The sequence below is a fragment of the Anoplolepis gracilipes genome, chromosome 9 (genome assembly GCF_047496725.1).
Source record: "Anoplolepis gracilipes chromosome 9, ASM4749672v1, whole genome shotgun sequence".
Lineage (NCBI taxonomy): Eukaryota > Metazoa > Arthropoda > Insecta > Hymenoptera > Formicidae > Anoplolepis > Anoplolepis gracilipes.
In genome coordinates, this window is record NC_132978.1 from 3,875,626 (window position 1) to 3,898,813 (window position 23,188).

Genomic DNA, 23,188 nt, shown 5'->3' on the forward strand with positions numbered 1-23,188 from the left:
TACAGCTCTGGTTTTACGATCCGACGTCCAACCACCGACGTTCTCGTCACCCCGCTGTCCTACACGTTTCCACGGAAAAGACACACGAGGCCCGCGATCCGACTGCTCTCACAGGCGGGTTTCCCTTAATTTATCGGCGCATAAAAGTCAGAGAGTCGCAGTTACGAGCCGCCCGTCGGCATTGATCCGCCGATGATGCCCCGGCGCTCTCTCGCTCCGGAAGCGAAAGCGTACGCACGCACGAGGGGAGAAAAATGCGGCGATTAGGATGCGATACTCGCAGCGCCTCTTCTCGTTGTCGTTGTCGTTGTCGTTGTAGAAATCGGCTGCCGGTTTCATTGAACGTTTTTTATTTAGGGCGTCGCCAAAATTCTTATCCTGCTTTCGTCAGTTGCTTCCAACGATTCCGGGTCGATCTTTATTTTTTTTTTTTTTTTTATGTAAAAAAAATTTTATTTCAAGATTTTAACACCTAGGATATATTAATTCAGAATTATTTATATATCCAACCATTAAAAAAAAACGATCATTTTTCTTAGGCTACTTTGTAGTAGTTGTAATTAAAAACATTTTAGAACGCCTACACTGAGAGAAAAAAAATGGTTGCATTTACTATAATTTAACTATAATTTATAGTCATTTTTAGAAGCAACAATATTTTTATAGTTATATTAATAATGCGAATTATGGTTAATTTAACTATATTATTGTTATCGTAGCCTTTTTATATGTTCATGCAACCATTTGTATGATTGTAGATATCATAATTGTGATTTATATATGGTAAGATATAATAAGAGATGTTATGAATATGATGCTAAAGACCATAATTGAAAGAAAGAGAAACCCTGTTTGGCAGAACTATACATATATGTTTATATTTATTAACATTATAGCAATAATAACTGTAAAAGTGAGAATAGCAACTATAATTAATTTACTATGCAATTATAGTTGCAAATACCAGACACTTTTCTCTCAGTGCAGTATATAAAAGGAATTTTATATTTAAATTCTTGAGAAAATTAACGCAATTATTCGTTAATTATCAGATAACCTCTCGACGCGTGAATAAACTACTAGGAAAGTCATGTGAATCAAAGCCACACACACACTGTATATATATATATATGAATATAAATCATTGAATATATACAATTTTCGGCATATTAATTTTCGAGCAAACTGACATAACTATCGTGCGCGAACAATAGAAGACTCATCGTGGATTTCATTGGCGATATCTCTCTCTCTCTCTCTTCCTCTCCCTTCGTTTCATCGCGTTCTTCCCACCGGGGTAGAGAGCGCAAGTTTTCTCGTTAAACCAGCCTTTTGCGCGAACGGCAAGGGTGGCATTGTCGGAAGAAAATGGTACGAATGAAATTCCTAGGAGTTTTGCCGACGGGGCGCTGAAAATAAAGCCTGGAAAACTTGACAATGTAAACTCCTCCGCGGCAACTCCGCTTCCCCATCTCCTGCTGTTCCTGCTATCTCTTTCATTTTCATTCTGTCTTTCTCTCTCTCTCTCTCTCGTTTTTTCTCCCCGGTCTGTTTACAGATTCGCGAGACCCTTGTTTGCGCCAAATTGCACGAGTGGAAAACCTCGAAGCGACGTGCAGATAACTCCGGGACGTTCGTTAATCGAGTTGCAAGCTGCGACAGCGTGGTTCGCTCCTTTTTTTCGAACACAGGATATTTCGCATGTGCCAAGACAGCTATCCGTTTCCCTTGTCGCGATTTAAATCGCATTAATGCAAAAATGTGGCTCGGAGCTACATTTTTTTCGACTTACGTCATTCGTGGATGCTTAAAAAAATATTATTATACAACACCGGGTTCCTTTATTAATCTCGATACAAACGCATAACTGATAAGAAAGTCGATCACGTTTAATGCTAAATTTTGTTTGCCTGCCATTAATATCTTGTTCAATAACAACGTGAGACGTGAGAATCGGACGAACGCATTTATCGCTAATTGTGCTATAAGAATGCGGTCTTTTATCAGTTATGCTTATTATGTGTGTGTGTAAGGTTCGTTATTAGTTTTATCTTGTATCGCTCGTAATTGCTTTGTTTTTTTCTAAGATACAATCTCTGCCTCTTTTTTTTCTGTAATTTAAAATGTAACTTACTCTTTATAATTTTGACTCAATATTACTTCCAACATCGAATCTACAGTTATGATGCGATATATTGAGATACATCATGTTTTTCGAACATCTTACAATTTGTTCGATTTACGTCAATTAAACCTGACTTGGACACGACCAAGCGATCTCTTATCATGTTTTCCGTATAACTTCGAGGCGATTATTTATTTTTTTTTTTTTTAATGGAATTCGACTTGTATTATTGCAATATGTTGCGTCAAATATATTTTAAAGATTGATCGTATCCGTAATAAGATATTTGACACCACTAATATACATTATAATATACATATAATTCCAACATATTGGATAATAGATTTGATAGTACTAAGAGTCTTTATTAAAAAGTGAAATAAATTTTTCTCGATGAAAATATCGACGTATAAATAATTTTAGCTGTGAATTAAAAGAGGAAGAGTTTCATGAATTTTTTATTTTGAAAAATTCCTGTTCTTGAACTTTACCAGAATATTTAATCTTAAAACTTAAGAAACAAAAGTAATGTTCTTAATTAAATTTTGATAGCAGGAATACCACTTCGTAACAAGAAAAATATGATATTTTATTAAATATATTAGGAGGAAACTTTTTTCCTCTATTTCTAATAAAGGCAATGTTCCTTAGAACTCCGAAAATGTTAGATAATTTAGTGGAGGTTGTACGAAAAAAGAAGAAGAAGAGAATCATTGATTTTGTAGATTTGCACAGATGTATTCCGAAGTAAGTGGTGCACAGACAGCTGCATGACTCCTCGTCGCTTTCGGGCTCATCTGCAAATTATATTATCAGGTGTTACAACAATGTTGTGGCTCACATTATCAGCGCCGAAGTGCAGCAATTAAACCGACGCGGCGTGAGAGACGAAATACGTTCGTAAACAGATTATAGATACCCGAGAGCTGCGTGTACTTGCAACGTTATGCAAGCAGTTATTTAAGGCCTCAGGCTGCGGCTGTGTTAAAAAGTTATCTTCGATCTCGAATGTTCCGCATATTGAGACATCGATGCGATCGCGAATCTTTCGAGCGTTTCCCCCCCCCCCCTCATGAAAAGACCTTCTTTGTCAAAAGGCCGCTCCTCGCTGCTCGTAAACATTGCGACAAAGCCCTTACGCTTGCAATTCTGGCAATATTATGCAACGATCGATGCCTTTAAAGAGAGTTCTTTGAAGGAGAAAAAAGGTGTAAAACTGAAATGATCACGCGTAAATGTAAATTCATAACATTGCGTCATTTTAATTATTACAAATTTCGTGACTCCAAGGACATTTATTTTTCGCTTTTATTTTATCTTATCTCTTTTAATTTTATTTCATTATAATTGAATTTTTTTCAGATTATTTATTTACATTAATTCTCAATTAAATTCGCGAGAGATGTTTTTTTAACGGGATCGTACAACGAAGAATGATCGAGCAAAATATCGATCAACCGTATGATGATAACACTTTTTGTTAGCGTGTGTCCAATAAGAAGCACGTTTTTTCTGACGTTCCACTCGCGCGCGACTTCTGTTGTCAATAGAGATAGTAATAGTATGCGCACGACGAGATAATGTCGGACGCGTTTTCACGAAACGCGACGAGTGAACGGTCAACAACTCATCGCATCGAGTTGACACGGATATCTCCCGCTTTATCAGGGGTCGGCGCGTGCATTGTCGATGCAAATGTCCGCCGGAGGAAATCACGTCGGCGGATCTCGTACCTGCTCCACGATGCCCGCAATCTCGCGGAATTATATTATACCGTTACGAGCGTGCTGGATCTCTGCATACCTTTGTGTTTTTTTTTTTTTCTTTTCAGCTTCATATGTAAAGTAGGAAGATCGATTGCACGCTGATAATAGAGATCGTTATTACGCAATTCTCGAAGGTTTTGTAAATCCGTAAAACGGCGAATTTTATTTACCTTTTATCGCGTAATTTTTTTTTTACCGAAAATGAATTCTTAAGTCTTCAGTAATAACATAGGATCAAGCGATACCAAGTTATATAAAAATCGATCAACTTTGATACAAAATTCGCAAGTCTTATTCGGAACTCTTACGTCAAATGCGATAAAAAAAAGCTTATTTTTTCCATATGATAGCGATGTTTTTTCTCACTTTGCAAAATTTTATTCTATAAATAATCAAAAGTTTTGGAGGCGCCGGGTATCGATCCCGGTACCTCTCGCATGCTAAGCGAGCGCTCTACCATCTGAGCTACGCCCCCCTTGATGTGAGAGAAAGGTAGACTTCGAGATTTTCAGCCTCAAACAACGTGCACGTGTTACACTTTCTTCGAGTACTGTCTTACGTTTTGCAAATTGAAGAGAGTTCGCCACGCTTAGTATATTAATAAACATAGTAGATATTATTCGATGACGTGATGATTAGCTAGATGTTTAATTTTTGTTGATTCATGTTTTTGTTTTTGATTCGATGTGTTCTATTACATCTCTCTTTTCCTGAAAAGTCATGTACGTCAAAAATAATATGCTATCAAATCGATAAGGAGACAACGCGTTATTTTATCAAGAATATTGGTCATAAATATTTATTATATTACGTACTTAGGACCTTATCTTTTCTTTTTCATTTAATGACTTGTTCTTATCACATAATTTTTGAACTTGTCATTGGTGAATCACTGATAATACATACGTGTTAGATCGTTGCACTTGCAATTATTCGTGCATTACGTGATGCAACAAGCTTATAATTTTATTTTATAGCATTGTGAATCGGTTCAACTTTTTTTTCACAATGTATTTTAATTGTTACATTTATTTAATGAAAAGCAAAGGATGATGAAAAGAAACATCGACTTTTTATCAACTTTATGCTTTTTTGTTGATTTTATTATGTTATATTATTATTTTATACATATTTCTAGTCCAAATTTTGCTTCTATTTTTAAATTTAATTTTTTTACGTTTATGGATTCTAAAAAAATTTTTATAAAAGATTAAAATAAAAAAATTGAACTCCTACTTTAATAATAAAGAACCAGTTTCTTGTTTAGAGATTCAACAGATAATTTAGTTAGATAATACTATGTATTTAATAATTAAATAGTTTCAGAAGATAAATCTATTTTTAAAGTACCAAAATAGATGTTAAATTGAAAATAAGACATATTTCAATTCGAGATGGCTGTCTGTTAAAAAATGCATTCTTTTTTTCAAACTTTTTTTTTCTATTATGTCTTTCTCAATTTGTCTTATTGATGTGACAACACAACAAAACATTTCTAATTTTAAATGGAAACGAAAATTAGGGTCCTTTAAAAAAAAAAAGATCGCGCGTCGAATGACAAGTGGCTTATAAAAACGCGATAATATACTAAACGAGGCATCGTAATATATGATGTAATTTACTATAATCACTTAATTCAACATTATACATTTTTTAAAACTAGATTTTTCCTTTTATATAAAGAATTCAAATTAATTCGTGATTTTTGATAAAATTATTAATACTGGTTATTTTTGTTTCGCCAGGTGAAAAAGAAATGTTTATATTTCACAATTTATCCATTTTTTCCGTTAAATAAAAAAAAAAAAAAAAAAGATGACATACTTGACAGACGACTCGCCGGTTCTTCTCATTTCGATGAAATAAATATCGTGTCACGTGAAAACGCGAGATCTCCGTCAAACCTCCGTTCGCGACACCTCTCCTCTCCCCGTACTCTGTCGTTCTCCCCCTTTATGAAACGCAAAAAGGAAACGACGCTACATAGCGCTAACGAACCTTTGTTCGCGATTTTACGATTCCGGTAAATAGCCGGTTCTACGAGCACAGCGTGACGTTGCTGCGGCTGTAACAAAGAGACGCAACGACCGCATTTTCCGGCGCGTCGTCGAAAATTGCACATTCCTCTTGCATACCCTCGCGTTGCCTTCCGGAAAAGCCTGAAACGACTGTAATACGGATCTTTTCTATGCAAGTTTGCTTTGCTTTTCCTCGCGCGTGTCTCCACCACGTGTGCGTCTGTCATGTGCATGCTCACATCGCGACAACAACAGCGGTTCCCAAATTTGTACAAGAGCCTCTTAATCTGAAATAAAAACACTGCATACATTATGTAAGCATCAGTACTTATCCATTTTTTTAGATCTCTTCTAATTTAATCTCATTGTTTCAATTTTGATTCAATCTATCGATTTACTTATCAATATTTGTTGGTTTGCTTCGTTTCTTTTTTTATTTACATATATTATTATTTTTATATACGATTGTAACTTTTACATTTGATTTATTTACTTAGCAATATACCTGATACGACGCGGGATTTCCGAAATTGATATGTCGATATTGTCATCAAGACGTGATATCGGACGATATCGCACATGCTTGACCCATATCACGCGCCTCGATAAAATGCAAATCATTCAAGTCCGAATTGAATAATTCACATTACAAATACAAATGCATGTCCGCCTAATGTTTTTTCTTTTAATATTAATAAGAAGTCGGTATAATCGTTACGTATACGTTTGCAACTTATATGGTAAAGCTGCGTCTAAGAAAAATTCTCATTCGACAGTGACAAATATGCATCGGCATTAATTTTGGCTTAAACTGTTTAGCATTATCGGAGAAGATTTATTTGCGCTATTTCGTGGTAAAAAGTTGTATCCCAGAATATCCGCTCTCTAATTTTAATAAAAGATTCCATGTGGTAAACAAAGAAGGACGGTAATTTTTGTATCGATTTACTACGCTCTTTCGTTCTTCGATATCGTGTAAGCTCTTTCCGGTCAAGTAGATGTCGTAAAAATTACGCAACCCTCCGCAACTGGAGATGAACGATTTTAGGGAGCTTTTATGCCTGATTGTTTTTATGAGCCCGTTTGATATCGAAAACCATTTCGTATCGTATATTTTTCTTATCCAATAAAAAGTATTGCCACAACGTACAAGTTTATTTTGGCGAGTTTATCGTGAGGACAAGAGAAGCGTGTGTAAAGATATATCAGAGGCATAAAAATATTATATCCTGGACTCTGATCAAGAGATTCTTATAAGGACAACAGAGATATATCTTTTGTATTTCTGCGTATTATCTTACTTCCTGTTTTTATTGAAATTTTATCTTGAATTTGTTGTATATCTGCATTAAAAAAGATGTATGGGTTTAAATATAAACTAAAAAAATTTTACAATTTTTATTCCTTTTATTTTTGAGATGCATCGTATAATCTTGAGGATTTTAGTATTGATTGTAATTTAAAACGCCAAAGCAAATACACTAATTATTTAAATTGTGTTGTATGTTTAATTAATGTTTTATGAATTTAAATTTAAAATATTGTGATTATTTTTTTAAACATATTTTATATCTAAATATATAAATAATAAATTTGCATATACACATATATATCTTTCTTTTTCTCTTTCTCTTTCTCTCTATATATGTTTTATATGCTGTTTCTACTTTTAACAATAGATTCTTTGAGTAATTCATACATTTTTTTTTACATAAATGTGCATCTGACACTTTATCTATAAAAATTGTGTTTAGGATCCGAATCTAGAACATCTGTGCGAATAGCCTTATGCAAAGTAGTCTGATCCTCGCTTAGCGATCCGGGCTTCGGCAGACGTGCCGGCATTATTACGCAAAGTTTTACAGTCAATGTGACTCATTGTCGTTCTTAAACAATTTATATCGTCGACTCTGAAGGCGGCTTTTAACGAAAGATTACACGCAAGGACATCGAGGGACAGAAGATATAGATAGACCGCATAACTATGTCTACACGCGCGAAGTGCAACAATACGGTGACTCATGTCACTCTTGATATACCGACATATTTATAAGACTAGCAAGAATACTAACGAGCTTCCTACATAACTACACCTAATATCAAGGATGTAGCGTGGCTGCTGATTATTTTGGTAGATTACACATGCTAGATTTCACGCTATATACATATTTAATCTTACATGGGATTTTATAATTGATACATATTCGCCCAAGTAAAACTTGTTTCGAATCAAGTTTATAAGCGGCGTTTCTTTTTCTTATTTTTAACATATAATTTTTGTCGATTTATCGATAACGGGAAAAAATTATTTTCATTGATATTATAGGACCAGTTTTTTTACTTTTTTTTCTCAAAAACAACTTTATATTTTAATATCGTGATTCACAAACACTGGTTACTCGTTAGCTGACAGCTTTTTCGGCATACGATGGCACATCTTGATTATGCAAATGCGTTTAGAATGAAAAATAGCGAGTTGTTACAATGTATAACCAACATGAGTAATACACACACTCTGTGTGTCCAATAAAAGTACGTTTTCGTAAGATGGTTCTTAATGAATTATCTGTTTTGCTGTTAATTCTACAGGAAATGTTCTCGGTACATCTAAAATTGGCAATTTCGCAATACATTTATGATTCATTCGTTAATGACACACACGAGACAGTTTAGTGAATTTTAAAAAACTGGAATATTATGATAATAACCTCGAATCATGATGATATCATTTCACGAATAAATAGATCTTTATAACTTATTAAGTACTTCTTTTATTAGAGCAATTATTTTCAATTAAATATAATTTTACATCAATTATTACTCCAAGAGGAATTTTAATTTTCTTATGTTAGAAGATATTCGATATCCTTGACGAAATATATATGGTAGGCTTACGTATTAGGAACCCACTGACCGGAAGACCGATTGAACGAACTCTGACTTCTTCTGTTGAGCATCGCGCAAGGTAAAAGCAATTTTCGTCATTCGAGCGTAGAGCCGGTTATTACTCATCACGAGTTACGGTAGACAAAACTTTCCATTGATTTCGTACCAGCTAACCGTGTATTCTGAATAGAAGGTTGCTCCTTGCTCCGTTATAACGGAACGGTAGAAGAGAGAAAGAGACAGAAAAGGAGAGAGGGAGAGAGAAGGAAAAAGAAGTAAAACGAGTATATCGAGAAGACGGAATATGTTGAGAGAAGGCGGATATGAAAATAAGAAAACGGTAAGAGGCAAACTAATGAACCGAGAAAGAAAGAAGAATAAAAGACAAGTAGGAGAGAAAGAGAGAGCGAGAGAGCGAGAGAGAGAGAGAGAGAGAGAGTGTATATGTATAGATCGTGTCGTGTCTAAAGAAAAGAGAAGCTTAGCGGGATAAACTGATATGGAACGATGTTATGACAGCCTGAAGACAGCGATGACCGACTGACAGTTAATAGGAAGAGAAAGAGAAATAGGCGCGCCTTTTTTTCGCCTTTTATTGATCATATTTGGTTTAATAGCCATGTGATATTTTTAAGTTCTCTTTATTGTATTATTGAGAATAGAGATATTCTCTAAAAAAATCCCCTCTTCGTAAACTTGCGAAAATGGTACATCCATCTATTCACTTCTGACAAGTAAGGCGCAAAATTTCATTTACATTTATTTATCTACATATTATTTTCATAAATATTTTAATGCGTTCGGCCTCTAAGGGTCGAAGGATCGCAGAATTCCGCTACGAAAACATGGAGTGAAAATAAAAGACGATGATCTTAATCAGTTGATTCGCTAAATCATCGTAGTCCCCGCAGCTATAACATAAAAAAAAAAAAAAGAGGAGAACCGACGATTCAGTTAACTATGGGGTGGGCCAATATCGCGTCCCGATAAATGGCCGTAAGCTAGAATAACAACGCAAGTCAAGAGAAACAGAAACAATGGCGGATTCTTCAACGGATCGACGAGTCTCAGCCCTCGTCATTCGCAAGGGATGAAATCGAGCGAAGAAAACGGCGAAGGAGGGAGGAGGCGAGGGCAAGGGACGCATTGCCGTAAGTGCACAGAGGCAAAATGATGGAGCGTTCGAGGAAGCGAGAGAGGTGATCGAGCAATCGAGCTCGTTGGAGATAGAAAGGGATAGAAAGAGAGAGAGAAAGAGAGAGAGAGAGAGAGAGAGAGAGGAAGAGAAAGATGGAGATACGTTGTACATGGAGCGATTGCGGGGGAGGGAACAGGGATATCCAAGCGACGGGCCTGGTAATATCGTATGGCAGTGCCGTAACGACAGGCGCTTTTCCGAGCGTTGACCCCTTCGTTCTTCCAATACTAACCTCACCCAAGAGCCTGTATCCGCCTTCTCCGGAGAATACGAAATAATAGAAACTTCACAGTGTGTTTGAGAGAAAGAAAAGATCCCTCATCTTCGCGGAAATCATGATTGATCGGGAGTTCCCACGAAACTCGACTAAAATATCTATTTCATCTAGGAATGTTGAAGACATTGTTAAAATTAATTCGAAAATAATAAACACTAGTAATACAGTAACACTGTACATATTAACTGATACAAAGAAGTATAAAAAAAGTAGAGCGTATATAAAAAAGATTAGAATGTACCGCGGTATTAATTTAATAACTTAATTAACAATCTCGCGTATTATAATTTACATCCATTTACATAATTAAATTTACATCCATCTCGTTTATTTATTTATTAAGTTTATATGTAAGTCTGTATTAAATCTAGTAATTTAATAGTAATTTAATATATTCACAGTCAGAGTATATGTATTTTATATAATATCACGTACGCTCTATCTCTCGAGAGGTAGAAAAATTTCGCGCAATCTTGATTCGAATACATACGTAATACTCCGATTGTAAAGAATTGAACGAAACGCTTTTGTGTATTGGTTTTTTTTTCAGCTAATCTATCTATTTATCAAATAATCTAGCCTGTCAGTTCGCGCACGAAATACGTTTCCCGGGGTTTAATATCTGTTTCTATGGACAAGTTATGAAAAAAACTTGCCGCTGTTTTATTTCGTCGAAGAAACGGGAAAAAACCTACGTTTCATATATTAATTCTTGCGTGCATAAAAGATGAATCTTTGAGAGACGATCTTCAATGTTTTCTTTCTTCTCGCACGATAATTTTTCGATTAAAATTTTTCTTTCTTTTTAAAGGAATCGTACATATATTTTTTTATTTAAAATTATCAAAATAAATTTTTCTGCCATTTGACAAACTACTCGCAATTCATCAGCTCTGCCAATTGACGTCTTTGGAATCCGATCCGCGACAGGGAAATATCCGAATCATCGGCGATTGATGCGAAATCGAACGCAGCCGCTCTGCCGATTGTTTCGCGGAAATCGCATTACGCGTTTCTCGTTATCGGCGATAATTAACGCGGAATCGTCGCTTTTTCCTCGTCGTCCCTCTCGTGATTTCTTATCAAATCCGCGTGACGCGTGCCTCGCTTCCCAGCGTGCGATCGTACATGAAAGCTATGCGCGTAATATTTATCCGCTACTTATCGTAACTGATGGTAGTAATCGAATCCGCGGTGTGATCTAATATCGGGCTTGTCGTTATATACATACATTACATTTTATAATAAACATGACGAATATAGTCTTTCTGCGCAGTAGTTTCTCGCTCGAATTATATTAGACGTACTCATATATATCTCTCTGTCTCTCTGTCTCTCTCTCTCTCTCTCTCTCTCTCTCTCTCTCTTTGTCTCTCTTTCTCCCTTTCTCTCGCGCGACATTTCGTGCTCGTAACAAAGACTCATTAAAGGGCTCGCGGAAATGAAGGGTCGATCCCTACGGCGCCTTCATTTCTCAGTATCCTTGGGACAAAGGAATCGCGGAGGTCTTGGGATGCTGATGCCGCTTCGTCCGCGTCTCATCTACCCCGCGAAGAGACGGTGGGAGGAGAAATGTGGTTTCATTGATCCCAACATTTACGACGCACGAAACTGTTATGTCACATGATACGTTTCCCGTACTTAATTGAATTTCAGAACCCACTTTTGCAGAGAGGATGACATCACAGGCGTGTTCCTCATTTATTTCTGACTCCTGTCCCTTAGTTGAGGAGTGGATCTAATTTTCTTGCTTCTTCATGTTATCGATATGGACTCGTGTCGCTTGTTGATGGCTTTCTTAACAATTAAGATTAATAATCTATTATCTACGAATATTAGCTTCGATAGTAAACGGTATTAATCATCGACATAATTGCAGAACATCAACTACATGATGACAAATGTCATCATCGATGTATGTTTTAGTGAAATCACACTAACGATGTTGGGTAGTTAAAGATAGCTCTTATCAGCAATCTAGAAATTATTTTTATAAACTCTATTTAGGTCAGATTATACTTGTGACTTCTTATGTTAGTTCTAGGAAAAGAGATGTATAATTAACGAGAATGCTCGACTATTTTATCAAACTAAAGTTACCATTGGATAAATTAATATAAACATATTAGTCACCGTAAAATTTTTCAAATAAATAATAATACCTTTATAGAAAGACAAATATACATATATATATATATATATATATATATATATATATATATATATATATGACTGATTATTTATATATTGTATATTATATTTGCTGCTTTGCATAAGATATTTTCAAACTATGAAATAAATTCTTTCTTAGTTTGTGATGATCTTTTTGATAAAATTTTTGTGAAAGAAAATAAAATTCTTAATCTATATGTGTGCATGCCGTAATTAATGTACACATCAAGTACTATTTTTTATATATACTTTTTTTTAAATATCGTGTTAAACAATTTTTATAATCACTTTTTTTTAATTTTCTTTTTGACGATTTTTTTATTAAAGACAACATTTAGTTAAAATTTTTCTTTTATGCGACTGTAATTGCAATTGGCAAATTATATGAGTAATACTCACCGATGACAAAGTGTCGTCCCTTAAATCGGTACGTGTAACATACGTCATCGACATGATTATATGTTTAATCGCATGACGAAACCATAATTATCACTCGATGCGGTGTCTTTCTTTCATCGTTCTTGTTACAAGTTCTTGTTACAAGTTGCATTGTGTTGAGACGTGAACTCTCTCTGATATATTTAGCGCGGTTAATACTACTGTTGCTAAGGCATCAGCTGATCAGGCCGGCCGTCAGCGTGCAGGGCCGTCTCTTCGACTTTGACCAACCGTGTGCTTTGCTCCTGCCTCTTCTTAACATAAAATCATAGACAAAATATGCATAAATATTTACAACAGTACAGTTCTAAAATCTTTGGAGATATTATCGATTTTAAATATTTAGATTATAATCAAACTACGAGTCATATAGAATATGAGATATCTAAAAATTGAAATCTCTGAATGCAATTATTATTCAAAGATTAATAAATATCGCGAGTCCATAAAAGAGATACTATAATAAATAACACACTATGATTTCATTTCATCCTAGATTTCATAAACGTTATTCAAAAATTAATAAAGTTGACGTAAAATTAATGAAGTTTGCGGTATGAGTTTCTTTCTTTTTATATTTACATATAGAAAAAAAGAAAAGAAATAAAGCGAGAGAGAGAGAGAGAGAGAGAGAGAGAGAGAGAGAGAGAGAGAGAGCGAGCTGAGCAATCAATTAAACTTTAACCTGCACTGATGTTTATCTTTATGCATATTAATTAGAAGAGAAAGCGGTAAGAGATAAGGTGAAAGAAACTAGAAAGATAATTTTTCTACGATGAGAGAGATTGAGGGGGTTCTCTTAATCTGCCAAAAAATCTGTCTCTCTCTCTCTCGTTTCGAATTTTGCTGAATAGATATGGACTACTAGGGCGCTACTAATCGTACGGCCTTGCCACGACCAATGACAGAAGCGTAAAACCGGCGTGCGTTTCCCCTACTGCGCTTCGTATTCTGATCTCTACCTCTCCTCCCCCCTCTCTTTCTCTCGTCACCCCCACTACTTGGCCACCCGGCAGCCGGCCAGATGATCGCGACACGCACAGGGTACCGCTTGGCGGCGTCAGTTAGTAACCGGCTGTCTCGGGGTACGGATCACATTTTGTCTTCTCTCGCGCTCACAGCGTAACCTGATTTCTCTTGTCCAATCTCTCTCGCCCGGTGTGCCGGTACGATACGGTGTGACGTAGTCTCTGCGATTTCTCGGAGACGACCGGGAGTCCTTTTGTGATAATATTATGACTGTTAATAGCCGCGGGACGTCAAACCTTTTTCTGCTCGTTACTTGTGACAATCGACGGACGTGTTGTCGCGCAACTGAATCTGGCCCTACGATTCGCCGGTGATAATTGTCAGCATCTCGGATTATACGTCGGTAGATTGTCATACGTCATCGCGACTTGTCAAAGAAAAAAAAAGAGAGAGAGCGAGGGGTATATAAATCGGAATTATTAACCGGGGTGCGTTACTATCTTTCAGTGTTTTCTCAAAGCTCGCCAAAATTCCTATCGCCAACGAAAACGATTCGCAGCCGGTAGCTGCTGATACGATCGTGAACCCTGCCACGATGGGCAGTATGGGTCAAATAGGAACGAATGAGGTGAGTCTGCGCCGATATTTTTCTCTTTTTCTTCTTTCCAGCTTTTCTGTTCCCTCCCGAAAGAAGAACTTTCCCTGAAATTGATCGTGCGTCGACGTGTCGAATCAGTAATGTACGTGTGTCATGTGTATCCAATACGATCGTTCGAATTTTCTTGACGAAGTTTTTCGAGCGCAACGGACATTTCGATACACGTCTGATGTCCCAGAAACAGAGATATGAATACATTTCTCGGATTTAACATATATAGCCCGTATCTACGGTACACAAATGTTGCTCTTGCTTGTACAAATGGAAAGATCCCTTGTCTTGAGTGATCACAAAAGATTCTTTTATAAATCTAGATTTACGCGATGACATTTTTCACGTTCTCTTCTGGAACTTTCCATGCGAGATGTATGAGCACTTTTGTTACTTATTGATAAACGCTTGTATCGGAAACTTGTGTATACTCTTAAAGCTAATTTTGTGTGTGTGTGTGTGTGTGTGTGTGTGTGTGCATTTCGTATGTGTACTTCGGGATATTTGCAGAAAATGATTTACGCCCACCAAGAGATATCTGTTATTGTCATTGTACGCCTTTTTAGAACTAGATAAATGAAGTAAGTAAGGTTTGACACGTCGAACACATAAAACGTCGAAAAAACGAAAGATATTACGCTATTTCATCATGTAAAGTCGTTTTGTTTTAATTTTAATCATATAAATTTTGCGTTATTATATTGTCAATATGTATAATTAATCTAATAATTAATTTCTTCATTTCTCGTTCTCTGCATTCAATCAAAAATTTCTCTTTTGATATATAATTTTTCGATCTCGCATATGTCACGGACTATAACAAATACGAGAATAAATTATATATTTAAATGTAAACGAGACAAACCAGAAATGTTTTGCATGCTATTTTCGAGATTAAAACGAGCGATAAAGTTTTCTCTTTGGATGAAAGTATTCCTCGTAAATTTTTTTTATTTCCAAATAATCTTTTCTAATTTTCTTTTAAATTAAAATATATATTCTCTGCTTATCTGTCTGATATGTACTCGATATGTTTGACGGTATCTTTGATGTACTCAAAAAGGCTGTATATCTCACGATTGCTCTCGACTTTCTTTCTTTTTTTCGTGCACGCACGTGCGCCCGGCACGCATTCGGAAAGTCACCGAGACCTTACTTGGCTCATCGGCAGAAATAGAGTACAATAACGCGGTGGTGACGGAGCGAGGGTTAGCCGGCCAGTAAATATGATGGAGAGAGAGAGAGAGAGAGAGAGAGAGAGAGAGAGAGAGAGAGAGAGAGAGAGAGAGAGAGAGAGAGAGAAAAAGGAAGAGGGAGAGAAACGAAGTGGCGAGAAAGATGGTTGCTTGGCAGCAGGAGAGAGACGGAAGGTCGGAGTCGCGTGATCGCGTTTCGACGTAGCCGGTTGGTCGAAAAGCCTCAGGATTTAACAGCGAGAGAGCGTGTAATTCCTCTTCCCTGTTTACGTATTTGTTTTATACTGTTTCCGCCCCTACTCGATTAATCACGCACTGATCTCACGTTGAGATAACGACACGTCACGCGTATCTGTGTACGGACCATTTTCTCGGCTTTCTAGAAATTTCTCCGGTTTTTCCTTTATTATCCGGCTCTCGACAGTCGCGTTGTCAAAAGTTTTGCACACAACTTTGGAAAGTCTATAACAATTCAAATATAATATTAACGATACGTGAAAATTCGCTTAGCGCTCTCTAAGACAATTAGCTTTATTCTTACATGATATAATAATTTTATGGAGGAACTTTGGATATAGTACGTGCCAAGAGAGTACCAAAATTTGGCACACATTGGGAAAAGCAAGGTCAGGACCAGTATAGATGAGAAAGATAAATGACGATTTCTGGCAAAATGGATTATACAGTTTGTCTTATAATTTTGTTCTGGAAGAAGCGATCGATTAAATTACGCTTTTGCGCATATTTTGCAATTCCTTTAAAAAAATGTAAGCTTTCTTAATTTTATAAGCTCCATTATAAAAGGATCGGAATTGTCATGATTCACTTTCGAATATTACTATTTTTATGAAAGTCACGACGTATTGTTTTTACGAGATGCGCTATCATTGATATGACGAGTATATACTTACAAACTGCTCTTTGTCCTCTTGTCAAAGGTAAAGCCTAAAATATCTCTTTTTCATTGTTTTTCATTCTTTACAATCTCTAGTACCAATTTCAGTTCGCTCTGATAAAGCTGATTAATTCTACTGATTAATTCTATTCGCATAAAAAAAGACTGTAGTTCATATATACTAATTTAACCGTGGTTAAATCGGAGCGATGAATGTATGTATTCTTCGTCACGTGCCTCGCCCGATAAGCGCTTACTAGTGACTTGGTAATCAGGTGATAAATCAGGTGATTATTCGATTTAATCTTGCGTTCGCGTAACAACCATATTTTTCGGTTTTTGATTTTGACACCGATTATTCGTAATAAAAAAGTAATTTATGGTTGATGTAAACAATTTATTATTTTTCAATAGTTAGATGAATAGATAATTTGTTTAGCAGAAAAACACGATAAAATAAAATTTATTCATTCGTGTGTTGTGTCATTTGCTCGATGCGTAATATTTTTAAAGATACGTATCATGCACAATTTATTGAGTATTTATCGTCTTTTTTTACACATTTTTAATTGATTTATTGTCAGTCGTGACACGTGCGATGATTAGATCATAAACGAGAATGTATGAATGGTCAGCTGGTTTTAAATTAACAGTCGTTTAGATCTACGAATTTAAATTAGGAATCCGGAAGATTCTTCATAAACAAAGTCGACATATGAATATTTATCCTTTATCTATTTTTACGGCCACTTTGAGCGTGCCACGAAATCGTGAGCCACTATTGCGTGCATTTGTAGGAAGCAGCTGTGTTTTCATATAATTTGTCCTTCACAGCGTAAACGCATGCAAGACGTGACACATAAGAATTTTCGATCTTGCGTCAACTTCATCCCTCTTTCATCAGCCTCTGCTTTAATATCAGACTGAGAGTCTTCGTCCTTGAAAACAGGTAAAACGTTCCGCATATAACATTTATAGCTCGATTAAATGTTTACGCGCCGATCATTTTCACTCAAGAAAATATAGATTTAACCTCTACGGCGAAAATACTATAAGTGTACAATTTAGAATTATTAAACATTTAATTAAAACTATTAATAGTCTGAAATTAATTAAAGAATTAAAAATTACTTTTATTAAAAATAACTCAAGTTATATTTTTAATGAAATTTATTATTTATTTATTTAATTTTATTTCTTCATATTATTCAATTTTCAACATCTTGTTTTTATTAGAAAAGAATCGAATCAAAATTTTAACAAAATTGAAAATACAAAAGTTTGAATTATTCAAATAAATCAGAAAAAAAGGAATGAGAAAGAACAAAGTAATAACTTATTTACATATTTAAAGAATTTAGGATTATTTAAACTGTCTCCGATGTGCTGTTATGCGTTTCTTTGAAGCATTTTTAGTTACGTTAACCTGAATTTTTTTTTAGATGGTGCGACAGGTCTTTCTTTAAAAGAAGGAAAGGCGTTTCTATCGAAGTTTTTTAATTTTATGGGCATTTTTCGTCATCCCTCGCCGGATCGAAGATAGTATCTTGCAATAATAAAAGACCATGATGGATTTACTCCAAGTACGTTGACATAACATACCTAGTACATATTACATTTTTTCATCGTTCGCACTTTTCACGCGTCGTTGTGTTTACTTATTAACGCAAAAAATGCAAAATTATCTTGAGTCGAGGTGATTGACTCGTTAGAAACTCGTTAGCAGCACTGTTGAGTTATGCTAATTTTTAGCAACACCGTGACCGAAGGTGTAAGCTACTTAATAACTGGGCCCCTTTTCAGCTCGTCTTTTTTCAGGAAAAGAAAAAAAGGGAGGAACTAATACATCGGCTCCCTATACCTATCATATTCGTGCAACAGCATCCGCTATTATGGACGACGAACGAACGTGTTTTGTTCGCTTTTGCATGTTTAACGTTTCCCTCACCGCCGCCGCGCTTGTTGCTCGTTACGTAATCGAGCAGCGTCAGTTTAATTTCTGCGGGAAATTGGAAATTCGCCGCACGCTCTCCCGATGTAGCCGGTTTATTTTCGTTCGCGCCGTTTCTACCGGGAGAGGCAAATAGAGGAGGTGAAATTAAGCGGCCGTCTTTGCGCAATATCAGACGCGGCTCGTCTATTTTTATCGCCACCACCGTTTTCCATTTCCCTTCCTTTGTCTTTTTCGTTGGCCCTCCCTTGTTTCTCTATCTCTCTCCCTCCCTCCCTTCCTCTTCGTTTTCTTTAACACGCCTGACGAGTTTCAACGGTGGATGGCTCGATCCCCGTCGGGATACGAACACGATTATCGAATTTTCTCCTTTTTTCCTTCTCCTTTTCCCGTCCGGGAACTTCTCTGTCTCTCCTTCTCTTTCGAAATATATACCTGTCACGATGTTACTCAGTATAGTATGTATCATCCACCCTTTTGAAATTTATTTCTCCCTTACCGCACGAGAGAATCGGAGGATCTCGGAAGTTACATACTATGTTCGGTAGGGGGTTTGATGAATAGATGCTCTCTGTTGAAAACCAAAATAATTCTTTCCCAGCACTGTATGTTGCGTGGAATATCGTCAGGTGTGATGTTTTCTTTTAAACTTACTATATTAAATATTGTCAATGTATATCCTATGTACGTGTGTAATAGAAGTTTTTTGACGTTATTCATAAAATGCGAGGTCAAATTTTTTACATTCTTTGCGCATCTAAGTAAGCTTATGTTTCTTAATCTACGCATATTTCTTTATGCTCGTCCTTGAAGGGTCTTCACTAAGGCGGAAATAAACGCCGCGCTCATCCTTCTCTCCCCTTTCTCTCTCTTTTTCTTTCCCTTTCCCTTTCCCTTTCTCCCGTTATGGCGTGTCTTTCTTGCTCTCCCCCTATGTCGTAAAATTGTTTTCCAACCGCTGGAACTGGTTTCGAAGATCTGGGTTCTAGTTTCCAACGATCCTTACAGGCCTGGTCATAGGCCGCCTTCGCTCTTCTTGTATACGGCAGGTTCTTTTTGACGGTCTTTTTCTTTTTTTAACCACAGCACGTTAAAGGCTTTTGCTGAATGAAAGACGAGAGAGAGAGAGAGAGAGAGAGAGAGATCCCTTCTTTCTGATGCTGAACTAATCAAAACCAGACGCGAGTTTCTGCTTTTTTGCGATCTGTGGGCGAACTCGTCACGATAAATTTTATTTTATCGTCCTAATGTTGCGATTAATGATTATATAAGCGACTAAATGTCTTTGGTCACTCGAGAGAATATATGCAAAGAATATATCGCTAAAAATTTGGATGAAAAGATAAATATGTTAAATTTATTGAAGGAGAGGGAGGGAAATAAAGATTATATCTCTCAAGTGTTATTAAAAATATATTCTGATTACTAGAAATATATTTCTCGAAATCTGGAAGAATATTTAAAGCAATGAACAAAAGTCTGTTGGCGTGTCTGGCCACACAAAGTTATTTAAAATTCACTTGCACAGTTTAGAATTGAATCATAAAATTCAATCTAATCTATGATGAATGTAATATTATAATAACGTAAAATTTAAAAACATTAAGTTATTATTATTAAAAATAATTTGAATTATTTATAACGAAAAAAATTAATGACACTTGTTATAACTCAATTAGTTGATTCTTGTATTTAAGATATTTTTCACATTACTCGATATATGTTATCAAGATCTTTTAAATTGAGATTAAAATAAAAAAATACATCAACATTTTAATATAACGATTTATAAGTTTGTTTAAAATAAATTCTCAAATGGAGCGAGTTGTATCAGTTGAAATTTTGAATTCTTTTGCATGAAATCCGACGTCTCTTGATTACATACGATTTTTTTATCCGTAGTTTTCCGGAAATATAAAGAGTTCTATTCGGTTTTATCATGAAATCGCACATAAACGTCACTTATAATTTATAGGATGAACGGCGCCCTCCGAAGACTCGACTCCTCGCAATTTTCGAGATTTGCGACCGAGCTGGAAGTGTTTGTATGCTTCCTGGTTCAGGAGCGGAGAAAGCCCAAGGTCTCTTTGTGCATCATCGGCCTCGAATCGGCCAGTGGGACACAGGGTGATCTCAAGTGCGACGAGGACGGATCGTAAGAATATGGAGAATGGGAAGAGAAGGAGAAAGAGAGAGAGATGTGCGGTCGTCACGTGGTAGGCCGGCAATCGATACGATGACGTCATTTTGCTGGCGACCAATGAGGCGCCGCTTTCGCTCGCCTTGGTTATAACACTACCATCTACTGATAAGAAGGGAGCATCGAACTCACGAAGTTTCCTTTGTTCGCGACCTCGGTCCTCCTTCTCTTCTTTCTCTTTTCCCTTCTCGTCGCTTCTTTTCTTCGTTCTCGTATTTTCCAGCCGAGTTTATTTTCTCTTTAGCAATTTCTCTCTTTCTTTCTTTTCTCGGCCTTCATCCATCTTATATTTTTTTTTTTTACAAGGTGTCCCAGAAATTCCGCTCAACTTTTAATGACAAATTCTTTAACGAATATGAAATTGATTTTTTCATCGGAAAAAGTTTTAGAAGTTCAGAAAATAAAGGGAAAATCAGCTTTATATAAATCATGGATTTCAAGTTGAAAGATCTATCATGAAAGTTAAAAATAAACTGGATCATTCTATATATTCCGTGGCTTGTTTTGCATTGAAAGATATTACTCGAGACGATGACTGCAATGGCGTCTGGCGTTCGTGACAGAACGAGAGAGATGGAAGTTGGGTGAAAGAGGGGTTAGTTGAGGGGAGAGAGGGGGGGGAGGGAGAGAGGAGAAAAGATATGTATTCCGCTCTGGAAATCGGCCGACCAAATCGCTTGAATTAAATTATCGGATTTTATCCGAACGACCTTGGGAACCCGCGCCGATATCGGTAGATACGTCGTCGCGAAGCACAGATCACTCGGTCCGGAGAGAGGAAGGCAAGGAGAGAGAGAAAGACCCCCATTCTTTCTGCTGATTAATGTGTTTGCGCGTTGGATAATTTGCAAATATTCTGTCAGCGTATTAGTTTTTATTACCGCACTTTTATTTGTGCATAGAATATATCAGTTACTTACATTATTCTATCTTACATTTTTATCAAGATTCGAGCCAATTCAAATATTTTATTTCACAATGCATGTGTAAGAAGTGAGAAAGAAAATGCATATACTTTAATACAATTATCTTTCAGAGATGGGAAAATAGTAAAGATATATAATTACTTTTTTTTTGACAAAATCCAATATAATTGTGTTACGACACACATCGTAGCAAAGCAAAGAAAGAGAGGATAGCTTTGATTCTTTTTTTATTGTATTTTTATAATATTATAATCATTTAATGTAGTTATCTGCAGAATGATAGATGGTAAACAAGCGCAATGAATTCTGGGTTGGCTCTAGTGCTCGAAATGATGATTATAAATTTGAGCATGACCCTGGTTGAGAGTTTAAGTGGCCGAAAGAGAGGAACCATGCCGATAATAATCGGGACTATTCATCGCGCGTAATACGGTGCATGGAGACAGAATTTGTGCGTCCTTGGGAGTTGTAATGCGAACACGTGTAAAGAGAGAGAGAGAGAGAGAGAGAAAGAGAGGGAGAGAGAGACGTACCTTAGATCATTGAGTCGTGGTGGATGGCGTTTACACGGTCGAATTGATCCGCACGCATTTGGAGACAGTGGCGTAACTATTTACATATAAAGTAAGAGGCCCAAGTATATATTATGTACAGAGAGAGAGATAGAAAGAGAGAGAAAGAGAGAGAGCTTTTCTTCTCTCTCTTAATAGGGAAAGATTAGAACATTTGTCAGAAAAAAAAAGAATTTTTTTAATTACGATTTTATTGCAATTTAAAATAATCGTTAGAGACTATAAATTAATAAGTGCTCATTCTGATATATGTATATTAAAGATATTCACATTAAAGAGTTTCCCACAGATATACAAATGTACTATATACATATATATTATGTTAGAATATAAGGTTGCCATACCATGTCCATAAAGATGATAGAAGATGGTAGCAAACTTTGTTCTAACAAAAGGGATAATGTCTTATATCTATCAAAGTACCTACGCCGCTGTGGGATAAATATATACCGCGGGATGAATGGTACCCTTCGTCAAATAATAGACAGGAATCCCTCTGATAACCTTGAATAGCCAAACAAGTTGTGCCAAAAAAATTTTTTTTTTTTTTTTTTTTTTGTGTACATATGCGCGTGAGCATAAAGAAGGTGTTTGCAGAATTAAATATTCGACTTTTGCGTCATGTTTTGACATTTCTTGAACTAGAAGATACATATAACAAGAATAAGAATGATTATATTGGAATAGAAATGAATTTCTAATGCAATAATTATTTACAGTTAAATATTAGTTATTTAATTAATAATAATTATTAAATAATATGATATAAAAAAGATTTCATAGAAAATAAAAAAACAATGCTGTTTATTAAATATTTTATTCTGAAAGATTTCTTTAAATGACACTGTTTTCTCCTTTCTATTTATTGCATTGTCTTGCAAATCCTCGTAAAAATCTACTTCAAGGCTGCGAATATTTTCCACCTTTTGTAGAGAAAAAAGCATAGTTAA

At 35.9% G+C, this 23,188-nt stretch overlaps 1 protein-coding gene and 1 non-coding gene across 4 annotated transcripts in view; one reads left to right on the forward strand and one right to left on the reverse strand.

The window, feature by feature from the left end:
• The window catches only part of Sesn (Sestrin), a 187,898-nt gene that overhangs the window by 133,495 nt on the left and 31,215 nt on the right, over positions 1 to 23,188 (forward strand). Inside the window, exons 1-3 of one of the 3 annotated variants that reach the window (XM_072898806.1) lie at positions 13,922 to 14,477; positions 17,424 to 17,538; positions 18,032 to 18,172. The exons of 1 other annotated variant lie outside the window; for it this stretch is intronic. In XM_072898806.1, coding sequence (XP_072754907.1) covers positions 18,155 to 18,172 — 18 coding nt within the window. In that variant the 5' untranslated portion in view covers positions 13,922 to 14,477; positions 17,424 to 17,538; positions 18,032 to 18,154. Of the gene's footprint in view, positions 1 to 13,921; positions 14,478 to 17,423; positions 17,539 to 18,031; positions 18,173 to 23,188 lie in introns of those variants that run through there. One more of the 3 variants, XM_072898805.1, reaches the window with a different exon arrangement.
• Positions 4,294 to 4,366, reverse strand: Trnaa-agc (transfer RNA alanine (anticodon AGC)). Its single transcript has one exon. It is a non-coding gene; the product is annotated as a tRNA-Ala (tRNA).